At 45.0% G+C, this 15,730-nt stretch overlaps 1 protein-coding gene across 1 annotated transcript; it reads left to right on the plus strand.

Moving 5' to 3' along the window:
• Positions 1–6,897: 6,897 nt before the first annotated feature.
• On the plus strand, positions 6,898–9,258 carry HOXD1 (homeobox D1). Its single transcript, XM_043487697.1, has 2 exons — positions 6,898–7,789; positions 8,151–9,258. The coding sequence occupies exons 1-2, from the start codon at positions 7,150–7,152 to the stop codon at positions 8,483–8,485; spliced, it is 975 nt and encodes a 324-aa protein (XP_043343632.1). The 5' UTR covers positions 6,898–7,149; the 3' UTR covers positions 8,486–9,258.
• The last annotated feature ends 6,472 nt before the right edge of the window (positions 9,259–15,730 follow it).

Consider the following 15,730-nt stretch of genomic DNA (forward strand, 5'->3'; position numbering starts at 1 on the left):
CCTCTTACCACCACCCCCCTCATGCTGATCAATACTTAGATCCTGGGTGGCCAGTGAGAAATAAGTCTCAGGGAAATTAAAAACAACATCCTACTGCTTCCCAGATACTGAATTCAAGCTAATGCTTAGGACTGGGTCAGATCAGATTGCTAATCAGAGTCCCTCAGCTTCCAGAGGAAGCTCTCCAGGGGAACATGCAGAAATGTGGTCTTGGTATCAGACCACTAAAGAGGCGGCCTCTAAGAGATGTCTGAAAGCTTCTGTGCTTTTTTACGCCATGTGTCTTTCAGGGAATGCTTGAAGTCACCCATTCTCTTTAAATCTTAGGCTTCCTTGTGTTACAGTGTTGTATAGGAAAGTGCTGAACATCTGACCCCAGCCATTTATATTGAATGTGACTTCAGTAAGTTGTTTCTTTTTTCTGTGTCAGTATTAGCATTTGTAAAACAGAATTATAATAGGATCAAATAAGATAAAGAAGAATGACATTTTTGGAGGTGCTATAAGGGTAAGTAAAAGGTATTATCTTTCACTTATCAGATTGCCAAAAATAAAAAAATCTTTAATATCCCACTGACTTGTCAAAGACATGAAACAGGAATTCTCATATGTTGCTATAGAAGTATAAATTGATTCACTTCTAAAGAGAGCAATTTAGCAATATATATAAACATTGCCAGTGCACATATATTAGACTAAGTAATTTCATGTCTAGGAATTCTTTCTATTAGGCAAAAAGTTGAAAATAAATGCCCACTAATAAAGGACTGGCTAAATAAATTGTGGTAGATGTATATAGTAGAACAGCATAAAGGTGTAAAAATAAAGTAGAAAGAAAGGATCTTCAAGCTATAACTGGGGGGAGCATGGTGCAGAAGAGTCTTGTAATGTGTTATCGTTTATGTAAAAATGTGGGGAGATATATCTCTAGATATTTATCTATCTATAAATGTGAAGTAGAAAGTATTTCTGGAAAGATATACTCATAAAATTGGTGAAGAAACTCAAAATTGGTGTTCATGTGAAGAACTAGGTGGCTGGGGACAGAGGTGGGAGAAAGAAAGGGTACCCTTTTGTACCCTTTGAATCTTGAATCATATAAATTTAAACTAAATAGCTACAATAAAGATAAAGGAGCAAAAAAAATTAGCATAATTTTTTTTTTTTGGCAGTACCACTTGGCATGTGGGACCTACCCTCCCCCCTCCCCCCTCTCCTCCCCCAAGCCAGGGATCAAACCCAAGACCCCTGCAGTGGAAGCATGGGGTCTTCACCACTGGGCTGCCAGGAAAGCCCCAAGATCATTTTAAGTGGCGTGGGTGTACTTTTGCATGTTCACACATATAAATGGCAACCCACTCCAGTACTCTTGCCTGGAGAATCCCGTGGACGGAGGAGCCTGGTAGTAGTCTACAGCCCATGGCATCACAAAGAGTCAGACATGACTGAGTGACTTCATTTTCACTTTCATGCATTGGAGAAGGAAATGGCAACCCACTCCAGTGTTCTTGCCTGGAGAATCCCAGGGACGGGGGAGCCTGGTGGGCTGCTATCTATGGGGTTGCACAGAGTCGGACATGACTGAAGCGACTTAGCAGCATCGAACTATATTAATCTAAGGATACCTCTTGTTTTATCTTCAGGACCCTGATGCCTATCAGTTGAACAGGAAATGAAGGGATCCTTTACCTTCATGGAGGTTGTAGGGACCTAGGCTCAGTTCTGCCCTTTCTAGCTGGAGCAGCTCAAGGTGGGGCCTCAGAAGTCTAGGGCACAGGTTTAGCAAACAAATGGCAAAGGGAGGGCTGCAGCCAGTCAGCCCGCTGGCTGTGTGGTCTCCTTGAACGCTGCTCAGTCGCTCAGCATGGGGGTCACCACTGTGTAGAGGAGGCGCTGCCTGACTCTGCTCTTGGCAGACTGGAGACGCAGGAGACCCCAGTGGCCACCCTCACCTTTTGCAGGATGGCTTGGCCTTTTAACTTCTGAGTAAATAAAGTAGCTTCCCCACTAAAATAACGGGTTTGATGTCACTTCTCTCTCTAAGGGGTCTTCTAGCATTGACATCCTATGCTGCGAAAGGTCAATCTTTAGCCACAGTTAAGAGCTACACCTTAGGCCAAGGGACAGTGGCCCCCTTTGGATCCTGAGAGCTTAAATGCTCGTTCCAGACCATTTGGGAGAGATGGAAGGAAATGAGAGCTGGCTTCTCTCTCTTAAGACCCGCATTCCTACTCCTTCCTTCTTCCCATTGCTTCCAGAACCACTCAGCTCCCTCTGAAGGGATTGGGAGTGACAAATCCCTTTCTTTCACTTCCTACTCCACTTCATTCTCAAAGTCAAGTTAGGGAAGTGGCAAGAAGTGAGCTGGCTCTCTTCAAAGCACTATTTTGTCAGCAAAACTTGGGACACTCCTACTGACTACCTTTTAAGGGCATTTTCTGGAACTTCAGTCTAACTAGACTTAAGTTTGATCTTGACATTGATCTCTCCTCCTCTATCTGCCAATGGGCTTCTGGATCACTTTCAGGTATAATCCTGCTCCATTGAGCCATAAGCTCTCATAGTGCTGGTCAAGATTTATCCTGTCTCCCCACACTGCCCCTTAGCCCAGCTCCTAAAGCAGACATTTTCAAAGTGTGGTTCTGAAGAATACTGCTTTAGAATCATTCAACAGATTCATTAAAAAGAAAGATTCCTGAGTCAGACCTATTGTATTAGACGCTCAGTGGGGTTGCGGAAAGGCTAAGGAAATTGCACATTTAAACTAGCTTCTCTGGTGATTCCTACTCACCTGAAGTGGTGTTAGGAGCCAGTTATCTAAGGATATCCTTTAGCCAACATTGGTCATGGTGAAGACACACCGTTCTGTCCATTTTCATTTCTGCCCAACAAACATTTCTTGAATGCCTCCTATATGTCAGGGACGGGCTTGACCCACAAGCCTTTCACAAAGCTCTAGGAAAAGTCACAGCACACTAGACTGTTTTCCTCAGGGAAGGTCATGGTATCAGACTTCTGACAAGCTTTGAATTCTTATCTTTAGGATCCTGTTCATCTCTTCCCCTATCTTAGGATAGAAAGATGCTGCAGAGAACTACAAATCTTGCTTAAGAGAAAAGACAACCCCACTTTTTATCCCAACAAGCAAGAGCCTTTCTGTCCTTTGGGACTGTGAAGCCAAGAGTTTGCCTGTGCTCAAGCATCCCTGGGCTTCCCACGTGGCACTAGTGGTAAAAAAAAAACCCCTGTCAATGCAGGAGAAGTGGGTTTGATCCCTGGGTTGGGAAGATCCTTTGGAGGAGGGCATGGTAACCCACTCCAGTATTCTTGCCTGGAGAATCCCATGCTCAGGGGAGCCTGGGGGGACTATGGTCCATAGGGTTGCAAAGAGTCGCACAGGACTGAAATGACTTAGCAGGCACACACAAGCATCTTAAAGGGATAACACAATGGGACTTGTGAAGAAGGATTGTAAGAGGGTTTTCAGGAACAACTGTAAACACACAGAAGACTAGACTGCCAGCCTCCACTGCTCTGTCTGCAGAAAAGAAGCTTGTTGTTTGAATGGCAGAGAGAAAGGTAGTCCCCGGGGGTGGTTGGGGGTGACTGCTGTGGTGAGTAGGATGGGAGAGATTTCAAAGCATTCCTACATCAAACACAACCTGGCAGTCAGGCCCCTAGGCTGCCGCCTCCTGCTGAGAACTCACAGCACCAGGACCCAGCAGGGCAAGTGACCCTTGGGAACAAGCAATAAAATCCTTAAGATGTTTCTTCTATACCCTGTGAACTTCTAGGAGACAAACTTTAAAGGTACTCAAAATATCCTATATTCACATCTTTATATATACAATTGCCCCAATAATACCTTCCGACATCTCCTTAGAAAATTATAGATTCAAATTTTCCTAGAGGAGATTTATAGCATAGCTAACATGTCAAAAACGTTCCTTGTTCCTTTGGTTTAAGAATATCTTTTTTCTTAGCCTAACCCTCCCCTAACAAAAAGTTCTTACACAGTAGGTCTTTGGCAAATGTTTATTGAATCTGAGTCTGAGATAACCAAACTCTTGACTTTCATTCTGAGCAAGTCAGAACAGCCCTGGAGTGGAGATGGCAACTCTGAGCCCCAAGGTGTAGTATATGCCAAAGGCTGGGAGATTAAAGGGAGTAGAGAGAAGGATGAATAGAATATAGCTCTTTGCATGCAATTATCAGGGTCCTGTTACTGGGTCTGAACAAATACTGAAAATCCCGCCTACTCACTCTCATCTACAGTTGTTAAAATAACACACTTTTTAAAATCTAATTTTTAGATTATTAATTTTAGATGTCCCTTTCAGGACGTTTTCTTCCCTCAGTAAAGCTCAATCTCCCCAATTTCGCTTCAGGGAAATAGCATGTGCAGCTCATGGGTGCAACAAAGTCAGTACTTAACTGCGACATGCAGGACCCAACCTTTGTTCCAAACGCTTAGCAGCAAAAACCCGGTCTTTGTTGAAATGACGGTTGCCAAAGCATCTAGGCTGCCTGTTTTTCCTGAAACCTTAGAGAAAAGGCACTTAATTTGATAGGTTTTGGACATATTTGCCAGACATTGGTTTTCTGTCCTCCACCTGGGTTGCAGAGGGCTGGAGGTCTTTCTCCAGAGAAGTTGACAAAGCCACCCTTCCTTCTTGACCCTCTTGGGCTTCTGGACCTAGGAGCTGTGATCAGATGAGTACCATCTGAGACTGGGTCTTCTAGTTTTGAGACAGGAGTGTGAGAGCTGAGACATTATGCTGGTAAAAACTGGTAAAAATTGAAGTCTAGCCAGTGAGGGGTTAAGGGACATTGTGACCTATTGATACTTTTGCATTAAGGGTACAGAAGGAGGACAGTGAAGAAGAAATGCCTATATATTTGAAGCCTGAGTTAGCTCCAAAGAGGCCTATTATTTCCCAGCCAAGGTGCCAGAGAAGAGCCTTAATTTTTTCTTTTAAAAAACTATTTAGAAAATAAAAACTATGTAGGCCCTTTGCTGTGTGACTGGCTACAGGAGATAAGTGAAGTAGCAATATCAAGCTTGAAGGGCTATTTTCCAGCCCAGAATTTTATTTCCCAGCTAAACCCAAGGACTTCAGCAGTGCAAGAATCCTAGACCTCTTCAGCTTGGTGCTCATTCCTTGGTGTCCACCCTCTACCTACCTCCTCTCCTCCTGGCTTAGCCCTCCCCCATCCTGGCTCAACTTCAGCCTCACCAGCGTGGTTAACACTTTCGGTGCCTCTGTTTATTCACAAGTTCACATCCCTGTAAGGAACTGGCTCCCTGGACTGTAACCACTCCTATTTTCCAGACTTCCTCAGAGTGGAATTTTAGGCAAGGGCTCAATCGCTCTTTCATGACAAGTGGATCAGTAAAACAATAATAAAACCTCGGTCACCATAACTCAGAGGCTATAACAGATCAAGTTCTTAAGAGCACTTGAAAAAGCCAAGAGTAGGCTCTTTATTCACACAGAGTTTTAGGAAACCACCCTCTTTCATTACTGCTGTGTGTAAATAACATCTATTTATTTAACTTGTTACTTTTCCTAGGGCCCCAAAGAAGGAAACATTAAAAAAAAAAAATGTTCAAGGAAGTTGGAAAGTTTGTCAGTGCAAAGCTTTGTAACTCTTCCACCCCCCATTTCCTGTGCCAGTTGCACTTTTATTTCCCGTCTCTCTACACTCAGTAAACAAAACCATATTATCAAGGGAAAGACGTGAGCCCATTAACATTGTGAGCCCTCAGATTTCACTCGCAAGAGACGACGCAGCACTTATCTGATGGAACAGAAGCTTTAATTGCTTAGAGGCACAAGCCCGTCCAAACCTCTGAGATCTGACGGGTCCCTGGGAAGCCTTTGCGCCTTGGAGCCAAAGTACCTCTAAAAAAGCGGGCGCAGCACGGGGGCGAGAGCCAGCCTCCCAGAGAGGAGCACAGCAAGCGACTCATCCCAACGGCAGATTCTTTTACAAACTAGTCCACGAGGATAATCTGCTAACCGTCCCACAGGCAGAATCTTCTGTCCAAATCAAAACCCGCTTCTCAGGCAAATCAAATCAGTCCAAATCAAAACCTGCTTCTCAGGCAAATCAAATCAGTCCAAATCAAAACACTCGCTTCTCAGGCACCACAAATGGGAGCAGTGGAAGAAGCTGCGAAGTAACGTGAAAATCTAGCCTAGAAGTGAAGACATTGTGCCGTCCTAGCTACACAGCACCTACAGCGTCAAATTTATGTCCCCAAAATCGGGGGTAAGGGGAAAAGGAAAATTAAACGTCTACTCCAGGTTTGCGTGCTTAGTCGCTCAGTTGTGTCCGACTCTTTGCGACCCCATGAGCTGTAACTCTGCAGGTTCCTCTGCCCATGGGGATTCTCCAGGCAAGAATACTGGAGTGGGTTGCCATGCCCTCCGCCAGGGGATCTGCCCAACCCAGGGATCGAACCCAGGTCTCACGAATTGGAGGCGAATTCTTTACCGTCTGAGCATCAGAGATATCACCGGTGCCAAGAACACTGAAAGCACATAGGGTTCAGAGAAAAGGGGAAGAGAAATAACTTGACCTTCCCTGGAGGAGTCTAAAAAGCGGTTCCGGAGGGCCTTTTAACCCTTCCCACACCGCGGCGCCCACCATCCACACCCGAGGGGCTAGCCACCCATGCTATAGGAGAACAGGCTCTCCCCCTCTCCATCTCTCCTCCTCCCCCGAGCAGCCCTTCCAGCTTTTCTGCCCCTAACCTGCCCAATACCTGTCCGGGAAGCGGGCGTTTAGCGCTCAGGCCCCGCCCTTAGCCAAGCAGCCCCAGGGCCAGAAGGCTGTCCCCTGGGCCGGGCGCGGGCGCGGGCGCGGCCTCCAGCCTCTTTGGCAAAGTTGGCGGCGGGGCAGGCGCGTGGAGCCGCGCGCCAGTCGGGACCGGGACCGTGCGGGGACGGCGCCCATTGGCCGGCCGGCGCCACGTGGCCACCCCGCCCCTATATTAGGCCACTATTTACCCCCAGCTGGCTCGCCATGGCTCGGCGAGGGCAGGTCGGCTAGACTGGGGAGGCAGAGCGCTGTAGAGCGCGGCGGTTCTGCGGACCCCGCACCCAGGCCCAGCCCACGCGCTCAGGTGGGTGGGCCGGAACCATGAGCTCCTACCTCGACTACGTGTCGTGCGGCCGGGACGGCGGCGACTTGCTGAGCTTCGCGCCCAAGTTCTGCCGCGCCGACGCCCGGCCCGTGGTCCTGCAGCCCGCCTTCCCCCTGGGCAGCGGCGACGGCGCGTTCGTTAGTTGCCTGCCCCTGGCCGCGGCCCGAGCGGTGCCCTCGCCCCCGGCCGCCCCGGCGCAGCCTACCGGGCCTCCCCCGGCCGCGCCCGCGTACGCGCCGTGCCCCCTAGAGGGGGCCTACGAGCCAGGCGCCGCACCTGCCCAGGCGGGGGGCGCGGACTACGGCCTCCCGGGGTCCGCGCCCGCGTACGATTTACCGTGCGCGCTCGGGCGGCCGGCAGACGACAGCGGGGCGCACGTCCACTACGCCACCTCGGCCGTCTTCTCTGGCGGCGGCTCCTTCCTCCTCAGTGGCCAGGTGGATTACGCGGCCTTCGGCGAGCCGGGCCCCTTCTCGGCGTGTCTCAAAGAGCCGACTGACGGCCACTCTGGGGCCTTCCAGACCGCGTCCCCGGCTCCCGGCGTCTACCCCAAGTGTGCGTCCCCAGCCTCTGGCCTCCCCGCCGCCTTCAGCACGTTCGAGTGGATGAAAGTGAAGAGGAGCGCCCCGAAGAAAAGTAAGTACTTGGGCCTTGGACGGACGGACGCGACTGGGGTTGGGGATCGAGCCTGCCCAGAGGAACTGAGCCGAGGGCGCGCTGCAGCGGTCCCTGTGGACGGCAGTTTGGGTCTTAGGAGGGAAACGCGGCCCCAGGCATTATTAAACCAGGCGAATTGCATTGAGTGTGCCCCGAATGCCAGGGGTTGAGAAAATTGCGTGAAGGAGCGCTCCGTGGAGCTTTTCTCTTGGCACAGCTGTGTTCGGAGACCCAGAAGGGCCGCTCGGTGACTCTGATTCTAGTGTGGCCCCAAAACTCTCCCAAGTCGCGTCTCCGAGTCGTCTCGCCACGCTGACGACGCCCTGTCTTTACGTTGCAGGCAAATTCACGGAGTATGGAGCCGCCACCCCCTCCAGCGCGATCCGCACCAATTTCAGCACCAAGCAACTGACAGAACTGGAGAAGGAGTTTCATTTCAATAAGTACTTAACTCGGGCCCGACGCATCGAGATAGCCAACTCATTGCAACTGAATGACACCCAAGTCAAAATCTGGTTCCAGAACCGCAGGATGAAACAGAAGAAAAGGGAACGGGAAGGGCTTCTGCCCTCGGCCACCCTCGTGGCTTCCTTCCAGCTTCCCCTCTCAGGAACGAGCCCTGCCAAGTCTGGCAAGAACCCGGGGAGCCCCTCTCAGGCCCAGGAACCATCCTGAGGTTTAGTCACGTCGCTGAGGAACTGTGGGCTGCAGAACTCATAGGCCACCTCACCCCTCTCTGGACTTATTAGCTCAGTTTGGAATGGAGGTGGGCATGGTGGAAATAAGAGCGGTTTCACTTGGGAGAGGAAATATCTTGGTGGCTTCTGAGTTCCGGGCTGTGGGTGTACAGATGTTAATTTGAAGTCTCTAAAGCCACTCATCTGTGTATTAATTGTGTCTTATCAGGGAAAAGGTGCCCAGCCGCCAGCCCTGCCCTTCTGCTATGTTGCCTAACTTAGTCAGGTGCAGTTTTTGGTGCAGAGTGGCAGAGCCTTCCTTGCTAACTGCCAACCCCCTGGTGTGCTCAGAAGAGCATCTACCCTAAGTTTTATCTGGTTTTAATTTAAAAGACAAGGCTACATGGATTCAGTTTCTGATGACCAAAGCTAGTTATACTTAAGGCCTCCTTGGTGTATAAGCTGCTTCAACCGTGATCCTCACATCTGCACTACATCCCCCCTCCCCACCCCCTTTTAAAAAGCAGTTTCTACCTCTCCAGGTGCCTAAGTGAAGATACAATCTCTGTTTAGTTAGTAGCTGAACAAATGCACAGGGTGGGTAAAGATCCTGAACTATACCTTGACACCAGTTACTCAAACTTGAATGTAAATATATACAGTATGTATATTTTTAAAGAAGTTTGCTTGTAGTGAACTTACATATGGCATTTAATGTCAGCATGTAAATGGTTTGAACTTTTTTTGGTAATAAAAATTACAGAATGTGCCACTTTCCGCTTTTCCTTATCCTCCTTTATTTTGATGATCTTTCTTTAAAGCTAATTTAGTTTCTTCTATTTGGAATTCTGCTCTGGAAATTTGTTAGGCTGGTAACTTTAAAAAACAACACTTCTTAAAGGCTGTTTATGCAAACTAGTTAGGGACAATTATCTGAGTAGTTTAAGGGAGGAAAAACCTAACTCTGCCCAATATACCAAGTAACTATAGAAGTATTTCCTTACCTCAAGTGCCCAAGTTTTATGGTGACTATGTGGACTGCACTTTAAGTTTAGATGTCCACTGTGGGGATGTATAGCTAAGGAGACACTGAAGAGACATCTCCTTGTCCTTTTGTCTTCTGCTCTCACAAAAGACAGAAGAAAGACAACTTGAAGACTTTGTTAGTTGGTCAGTGTTATCTGAGAAAGGCGGCTGCACATCGAAAAGCCTCAGTGGCTGAATTCCCATTTTCAAAGTCAAGAATTACAGAGGAGGCTGGGAGAGGCCAGTACCGTAGTCAAGCTTTCCACTTCCTTTAACCCAGACTTTGTGTTTAACCTTATAAGAACATATAGGTACCTTTCTGTTTTTTCATTTTTTTAATGATACATTTTCCAATGAATTTTTTTGAAGGAGTACCCCAGGCACAAAATAATTGAAAGTTGGCAAGAAGGTACGTGATTAAAAAAAAAAAAAAAAGCCTCTTACCTTATTTCCATCCAGCCCCCCAGTTCCCACCTGAAAGCATCCATGGTTGAGCAGGCTTTTATGTAACCAAATACAATATTACTTGAAAAACTCTGGTGTTAATACACAAAATCAAGAGGATGCTTGGGACAGTTGTGTGGGGAGGAGGGGCAGTTCATTTTCCTCACTTCATAAGTTATAGACATATCTAAATTCTCTGTCTAGTTTGACTGAAAGGCTGAAAGGCCCACAATAATCCAGCTAAGAGCATCAGCTCTCCTTTTAGCTGAATTTCTAGATTCTAGTGTAGTACTTCAATAATTCAGAAGTCCAATAATTGTGGAGAAATACTTTATAAAACAAGAGTGTCATTGTCTTAGAAGATTGAAATTACACTTAAATTCCTGTCCATTGGACCCAAAGTTTGATGGAGTTGAAGAAATAAAATGATCAGCTCTAACAAACTCAGCTGATTATGGGGGAAAGATACCATTTATAAAGCAGGTCTGTCAATATTATTCTTATGTTTCACCATCTGCCCATCACTAACCTGATGCTAATCAGATCTTGTTTGAGATAACAGCCCCCCTCTGAGCTCTGTAGTAATTTGAAAGGACTTGTTAAAGAGTTGGGATCTGCTTGCCCACAGCTACTTCCAGGCTTCCCCTGCAGTGGTCTTTGACAAGACAATGTTTCTTTTTTGATAAGCATTGAAATGCACACCTAAACAAAAAAATAGCAACACACTTGGTCATTTCCTTAATCTACCACCCTTTTCTCTGAGAAAATAATGCTTTTCCTTTTGAAGCTACTAGTAGCACTTAGCCCTGATGCATGTCTTTCCTGATGAAGGTGGCTATTTTGACATACGTATAATGCTGTTCTACGAATCAGGCCAATATTAGCTATTTTTTGACCAACCCCAGGGATCTTTAAAAGCTTTCTTAATGCAGATTGCTATACAGCTATATTCAGTATTAGGGAGAGTCCTGGCTGGAGATTGGGAGGAACTAGGTGACCTCTGGAGGTCCCTTCCAGCAATGAAAATGCTACAGAAACAACTGAATGACTTTTGCTGATTTTAATTTAGGCCTATCACTGGAAGAAAGAGTTCAGTTCTGAGAAAGCAAACAACCCCTAGGTTTACAGTGATACTGCTTATACAGAAAAAGTGAATATTAAACATTATTAAATATATCTTGTCAGTGGAGATACCACTATGTTGAGCCTGTGTGGATGTTTGTAGGGCATTCCTCTTCCATTTGTTCAGAGCCTTGTGGTATTTTGAGTCAGATCTTCCATGAAATGTGATGGTTACTACACAAACTATGAAACTGCTAAAACAATCCATCCCATTTCTATTTTATAAGATTTTGAACTAAATATGCAAATTTATCTTCTAGCAACTCTTTACAAGAATGAATACACAGTGGACAGCTCTATCTGTTATATAATTAGCTATTCAATGTTCCTTTGTCTTCACAGAATGACTGTGTGTCTAGTTTTCTGGATTCAGGATAGCTGGGAGTGAGGAAGAAGAAATAAAGCATTTAATAAAAAAAATTTCCATTACTGTACTTGACTACTAGCAAACAAAGGACATGCTGATGTAAAAACATAAAACAATGTCACCAAACCCTCAAAAGATTAATTGTATGTGATTTATTCTGCCTCAATCTTATGTAAAGTGAGGCCCGAGACCAGACGAGGTTATGTCCAATTATCATGTTATCAGAAAAGAGGACCAGGCTCAGGAGAATTGCACAAACTCTGAAGTTCTTAATTATTTCTTATGGCCAAACAAATGCTCTATATTTGCCGAATATTGAATTAGAAAACCTCAGGACCTAATCAGTTTCAGAGAGAGGTTTAGTTTGATCACAGACCTCTCACCGAGAAAAATGTCCATTGTTAAAATTTTATTTGTGGTTTTAAAATGAAACCAAGCTGGACATATCTCACAAATAATGATAAATCTCCATGTTGGTAGGAATCTGGATTTTCATGGCTTTAAATTCTATAGCATATTTCTGGAGCATGAACATGCAACAAACATACAAAAGAGTTTTGTTTAACATCTCACTTATAGCTGCTTCTGAAGTTATATGTTATGAAGATATATAATTTCAAGAAAAGTGTTTAAATTCAAGCCAAAAGGAAAGAAATCCTAGATATCAGGATGAAAAGAAGGTCTTTTGCTTAGATTGTGAAGATTTAAACATTATATTTTCTAATAGTCTTATTGATATATTTAACAAATATAAAAGATGGCCAAAGGGTGGTCACTTGGACTTGTAATCACTAATAAAGCAGATCACTGACATCTTCAAGGAATTTCTAGAGGGCTCTAAACTATTTAGTACATCCCATTCTTAGGGGTTTTGTACAGCCTAAACTACAGTTTGAGGGAATCTCTTTGAGAAAAAAAAAAACCCTCAAAATCATAAGTGCAAAATTGTTGGGGCACTTCTCTAGAACCTATAGGGTCCAAGTTAGTGAAGTTTAAATTTCTTTGGGTTCATCTCTGTTCCTTCCTGAAAGATTTCTCTATTCCCACTACCCAGCCATCACTTGTAAGATGATACCAATAATTGCTTTCAGCACTAGCTGTGCTAAATAATGGGCTTCCCTAGTGGCTCAGATGGTAAAGAATCCACCTCCAATGCAGGAGACCCAGATGAAGATCCCATGGAGAAGGGCATGGCAAGCCACTCCAGTATTCTTGCCTGAAGAATCTCATGGACAGAAGAACCTGGTAGGTTACAGTCCATAGGGTTGCATAGTCAGACACAACTGAAGCAACTTAGCATGCACACACACACGTGCTAAATAATAATTGGATGTTACAACCTAGACAGCATATGAAAAAGCAGAGACATTACTTTGTCAACAAAGGTCCATCTAGTCAAGGCTATGGTTTTTCCAGTGGTCAGGTATGGATATGAGAGTTGGACTATAAAGAAAGCTGAGCGCTGAAGAATTGATGCTTTTGAACTGTGGTGTTGGAGAAGACTCTTAAAAGAGTCCCTTGGACTGCAAGGAGATCCAACCAGTCCATCCTAAAGGAGATCAGTCCTGGGTGTTCATTGGTAGGACTGATTTTGAAGCTGAAACTCCAATAGTTTGGCCACCTGATGCGAAGAGCTGACTCATTGGAAAAGACCCTGATGCTGGGAAAGATTGAGGGCAGGAGGAGAAGAGGACGACAGAGGATGAGATGGTTGGATGGCATCACCAACTCAATGGACATGGGTTTGGGTGGACTCGGGTAGTTGGTGATGGACAGGGAGGTCTGGCATGCTGCGATTCATGGAGCTGCAAAGAGTTGGACATGACTGAGTGACTGAACTGAACTGAACACTAATTGTGTTTCCTGATTAAAAGGGAAAATAACTTCCTTGGTCTCAGTTTCTCCAATAAAACAAAGAGGGTTGGTTTGGATGATCATTATGTTTTCTTATCAAGTATCCTTCCGTACTTCTTTATTCTGCTGGCTGTTGCGGAATAGTTTACTTAGCAATAATGAAACTGTATGAGTATCATCAACAAGAGACACTGTTGAAGTAATATCTGAGGTGTTGTAAAGTTAACCTATGGAGTTTAGGATGTGTATGTGTGTGGTGTGAGTGAGTTGGGTAATGTTTCTCGTGGTGTTGACTTGATGAACAAAAAAGTTAACAAGGGACAGCGGTGAGAGCCCCCTTCCTGGAAGTTACATCCTCCCTTTGAACAGATAAATTAGGGTCTACTGAGAAACTTTTCAAATGAGTGCCAGGGTTTCACATTCTCAATCTCCTTGTTCTTAATTCTGTATTTCAAAGTTTCAGAATAAAGAAGTAATTTTGAATTTCTCTTTTTTTCAAAATTAAAAAGAAAATTGTTGTTTGTCTATGCTGGGTCTTAGTTGCAGCATGTGGGATCGTTAGTAGTGGCATTGTTGTTCAGTTGCTCAGTCGTGTCTGACTCTTTGAGACCCCACGGACTGCAGCATGTCAGGCATCCTGGTCCTTCACCATCTCCCGGAGCTTGCTGAAACTCATGTCCATTGAGTCGGTGATGCCATCCAACCATCTCGTCCTCTATTGTCCATTTCTTCTCCTGCCTTCAATCTTTCCCAGCATCAGGGTCTTTTCTAATGAATTGGCTCTACCTATCTGGGGGCCAAAGTATTGGAGCTTCAGGTTCAGTCCTTCCAATGAATATTCAGGATTGATTTCCTTTAGGATTGACTGGGTTGATCTCCTTGCAGTCCAAGGGACCCTCAGGAGTCTTCTCCAACACAGTAGTTCAAAAGCATGTGAACTCTTAGTTGTGGCATATGGGATCTAGCTCCCTAACCCGGGATGGTTGGCCCCCTGCATTGGGAGTATAGAGTCTTAGCCACTGGACCACCAGGGAAGTCCTGAATTTCTCTTCTTTTAAGATATGTGGGACTCCTAAGTAAATGCTCTATTATATTGAAGACAAGAGATACAGATAACCAGCTCACTCCTGCTTTCTATTAGTCACCGAATTCCGTCCATTTTTTCTACATAGGCTGTATCATCCTTCATTCATCTGTGCAGTAGAAGCCTTCCTCATCTCCTTGCGTCTCACTTCCTTGGTCAATCCATTTTAAAGCCACGTCTTCACCATGTTATTCCACTTTTAAATTCTTGATAGCTCCTGGTTGGTTGCCAGTGGGAGAAACTCAAATGTCTGTAGCCTGAGACTCAAGTACCCTCAACATCTGTATTCATCTATGTTAATCTCATACCATTGCGTGCTACAAAAACTTCACCCCAGGTAGTATGATCTGTTCATTCTTTCCCCAAGGCAATTTAAGCTTTTCTGCCTCTGAACCGCTTCTCATGCTATTTCTCTGTCTTGTAATTATATCCCACCTTCTCTTTGCCTATCCTACTTCATCCTCTGTGGCACAGCTCAAGTCCTATCACCTCTGTAAAATCTTTTGCCCTATCCAAGTTTAAAGCGAGCTCCTCTGCAGCATTTGTCGCTGGTATTACTCCTTTAGCACTAACAATCTCCTGCTATTTTGTGAGATCCCTCTCTCTCGTTCAGTTTCCCTTTCTCTCTCCCTCTCCCTCTCTGCCACTGTCTCCCTCTTCCTCTGCCCTCATTGGCCTGTCTCTATACTATTTGCTGAAAGTTGAATGCAGTTTTAGTAGAGGAAGCATGTAGTGCTACTTGTTAAGTGCCTCTTCTACCAGGTGAAGAACACTATAATCACTTATTTGCTAAGTATTCTTTATATTTCATTATTTACAGTAGAACAGAAGCTATTCTTGACCACAGGACAAAATTCCAGTAGGAGGCTAGCAGGTGAAGGAGGGAGAACTATAGACTTCTTTCCTTGTACCTCAGGGCACATTTTTTTTTTTTATTGAATACATTGTAAACTAACAAAGATTGTGAATATTGTCTAACACAGTCCCTTTTATCCTTTCAGAATATAATTTAAAATGCAGTTTGGTTGTTGTTTGAGACTTTCTAATATACTGCATTAACTGGAATTGAAGAGATGTTGAGAAGAAAACAAGAATTGAGGAAAATCAGTTTGGGGACAATAAGTAAAGGTCTATGGTTATTGACAAAATTAGCAAAATTTGGTGGTACATGACAATAGACAGTTAATGGATACTTGATGAGAGCAATGGCTGAGTTCTCACTGAATTAAGAGCCCAGGACCTTGGAAGAAGCCTTTGTGTGTGTTAGTCACTTAGTCGTGTCCAGCTCTTTGCAACCCCGTGGACTGTAGCCTGCTAGGCTCCTCTGTCCATGAGACATCCCAAGC

Source organism: Cervus canadensis, chromosome 15, assembly GCF_019320065.1.
Source record: "Cervus canadensis isolate Bull #8, Minnesota chromosome 15, ASM1932006v1, whole genome shotgun sequence".
Classification (NCBI taxonomy): Eukaryota; Metazoa; Chordata; class Mammalia; order Artiodactyla; family Cervidae; genus Cervus; species Cervus canadensis.

Bases quoted from the DNA above. Each gene is read 5' to 3' on its own strand.
- HOXD1 (XM_043487697.1), top strand. From the start codon at position 7,150: ATGAGCTCCTACCTCGACTACGTGTCGTGCGGCCGGGACGGCGGCGAC. The intron at 7,790-8,150 runs GTAAGTACTTGG...TTTACGTTGCAG, and splicing joins GAGGAGCGCCCCGAAGAAAA to GCAAATTCACGGAGTATGGA.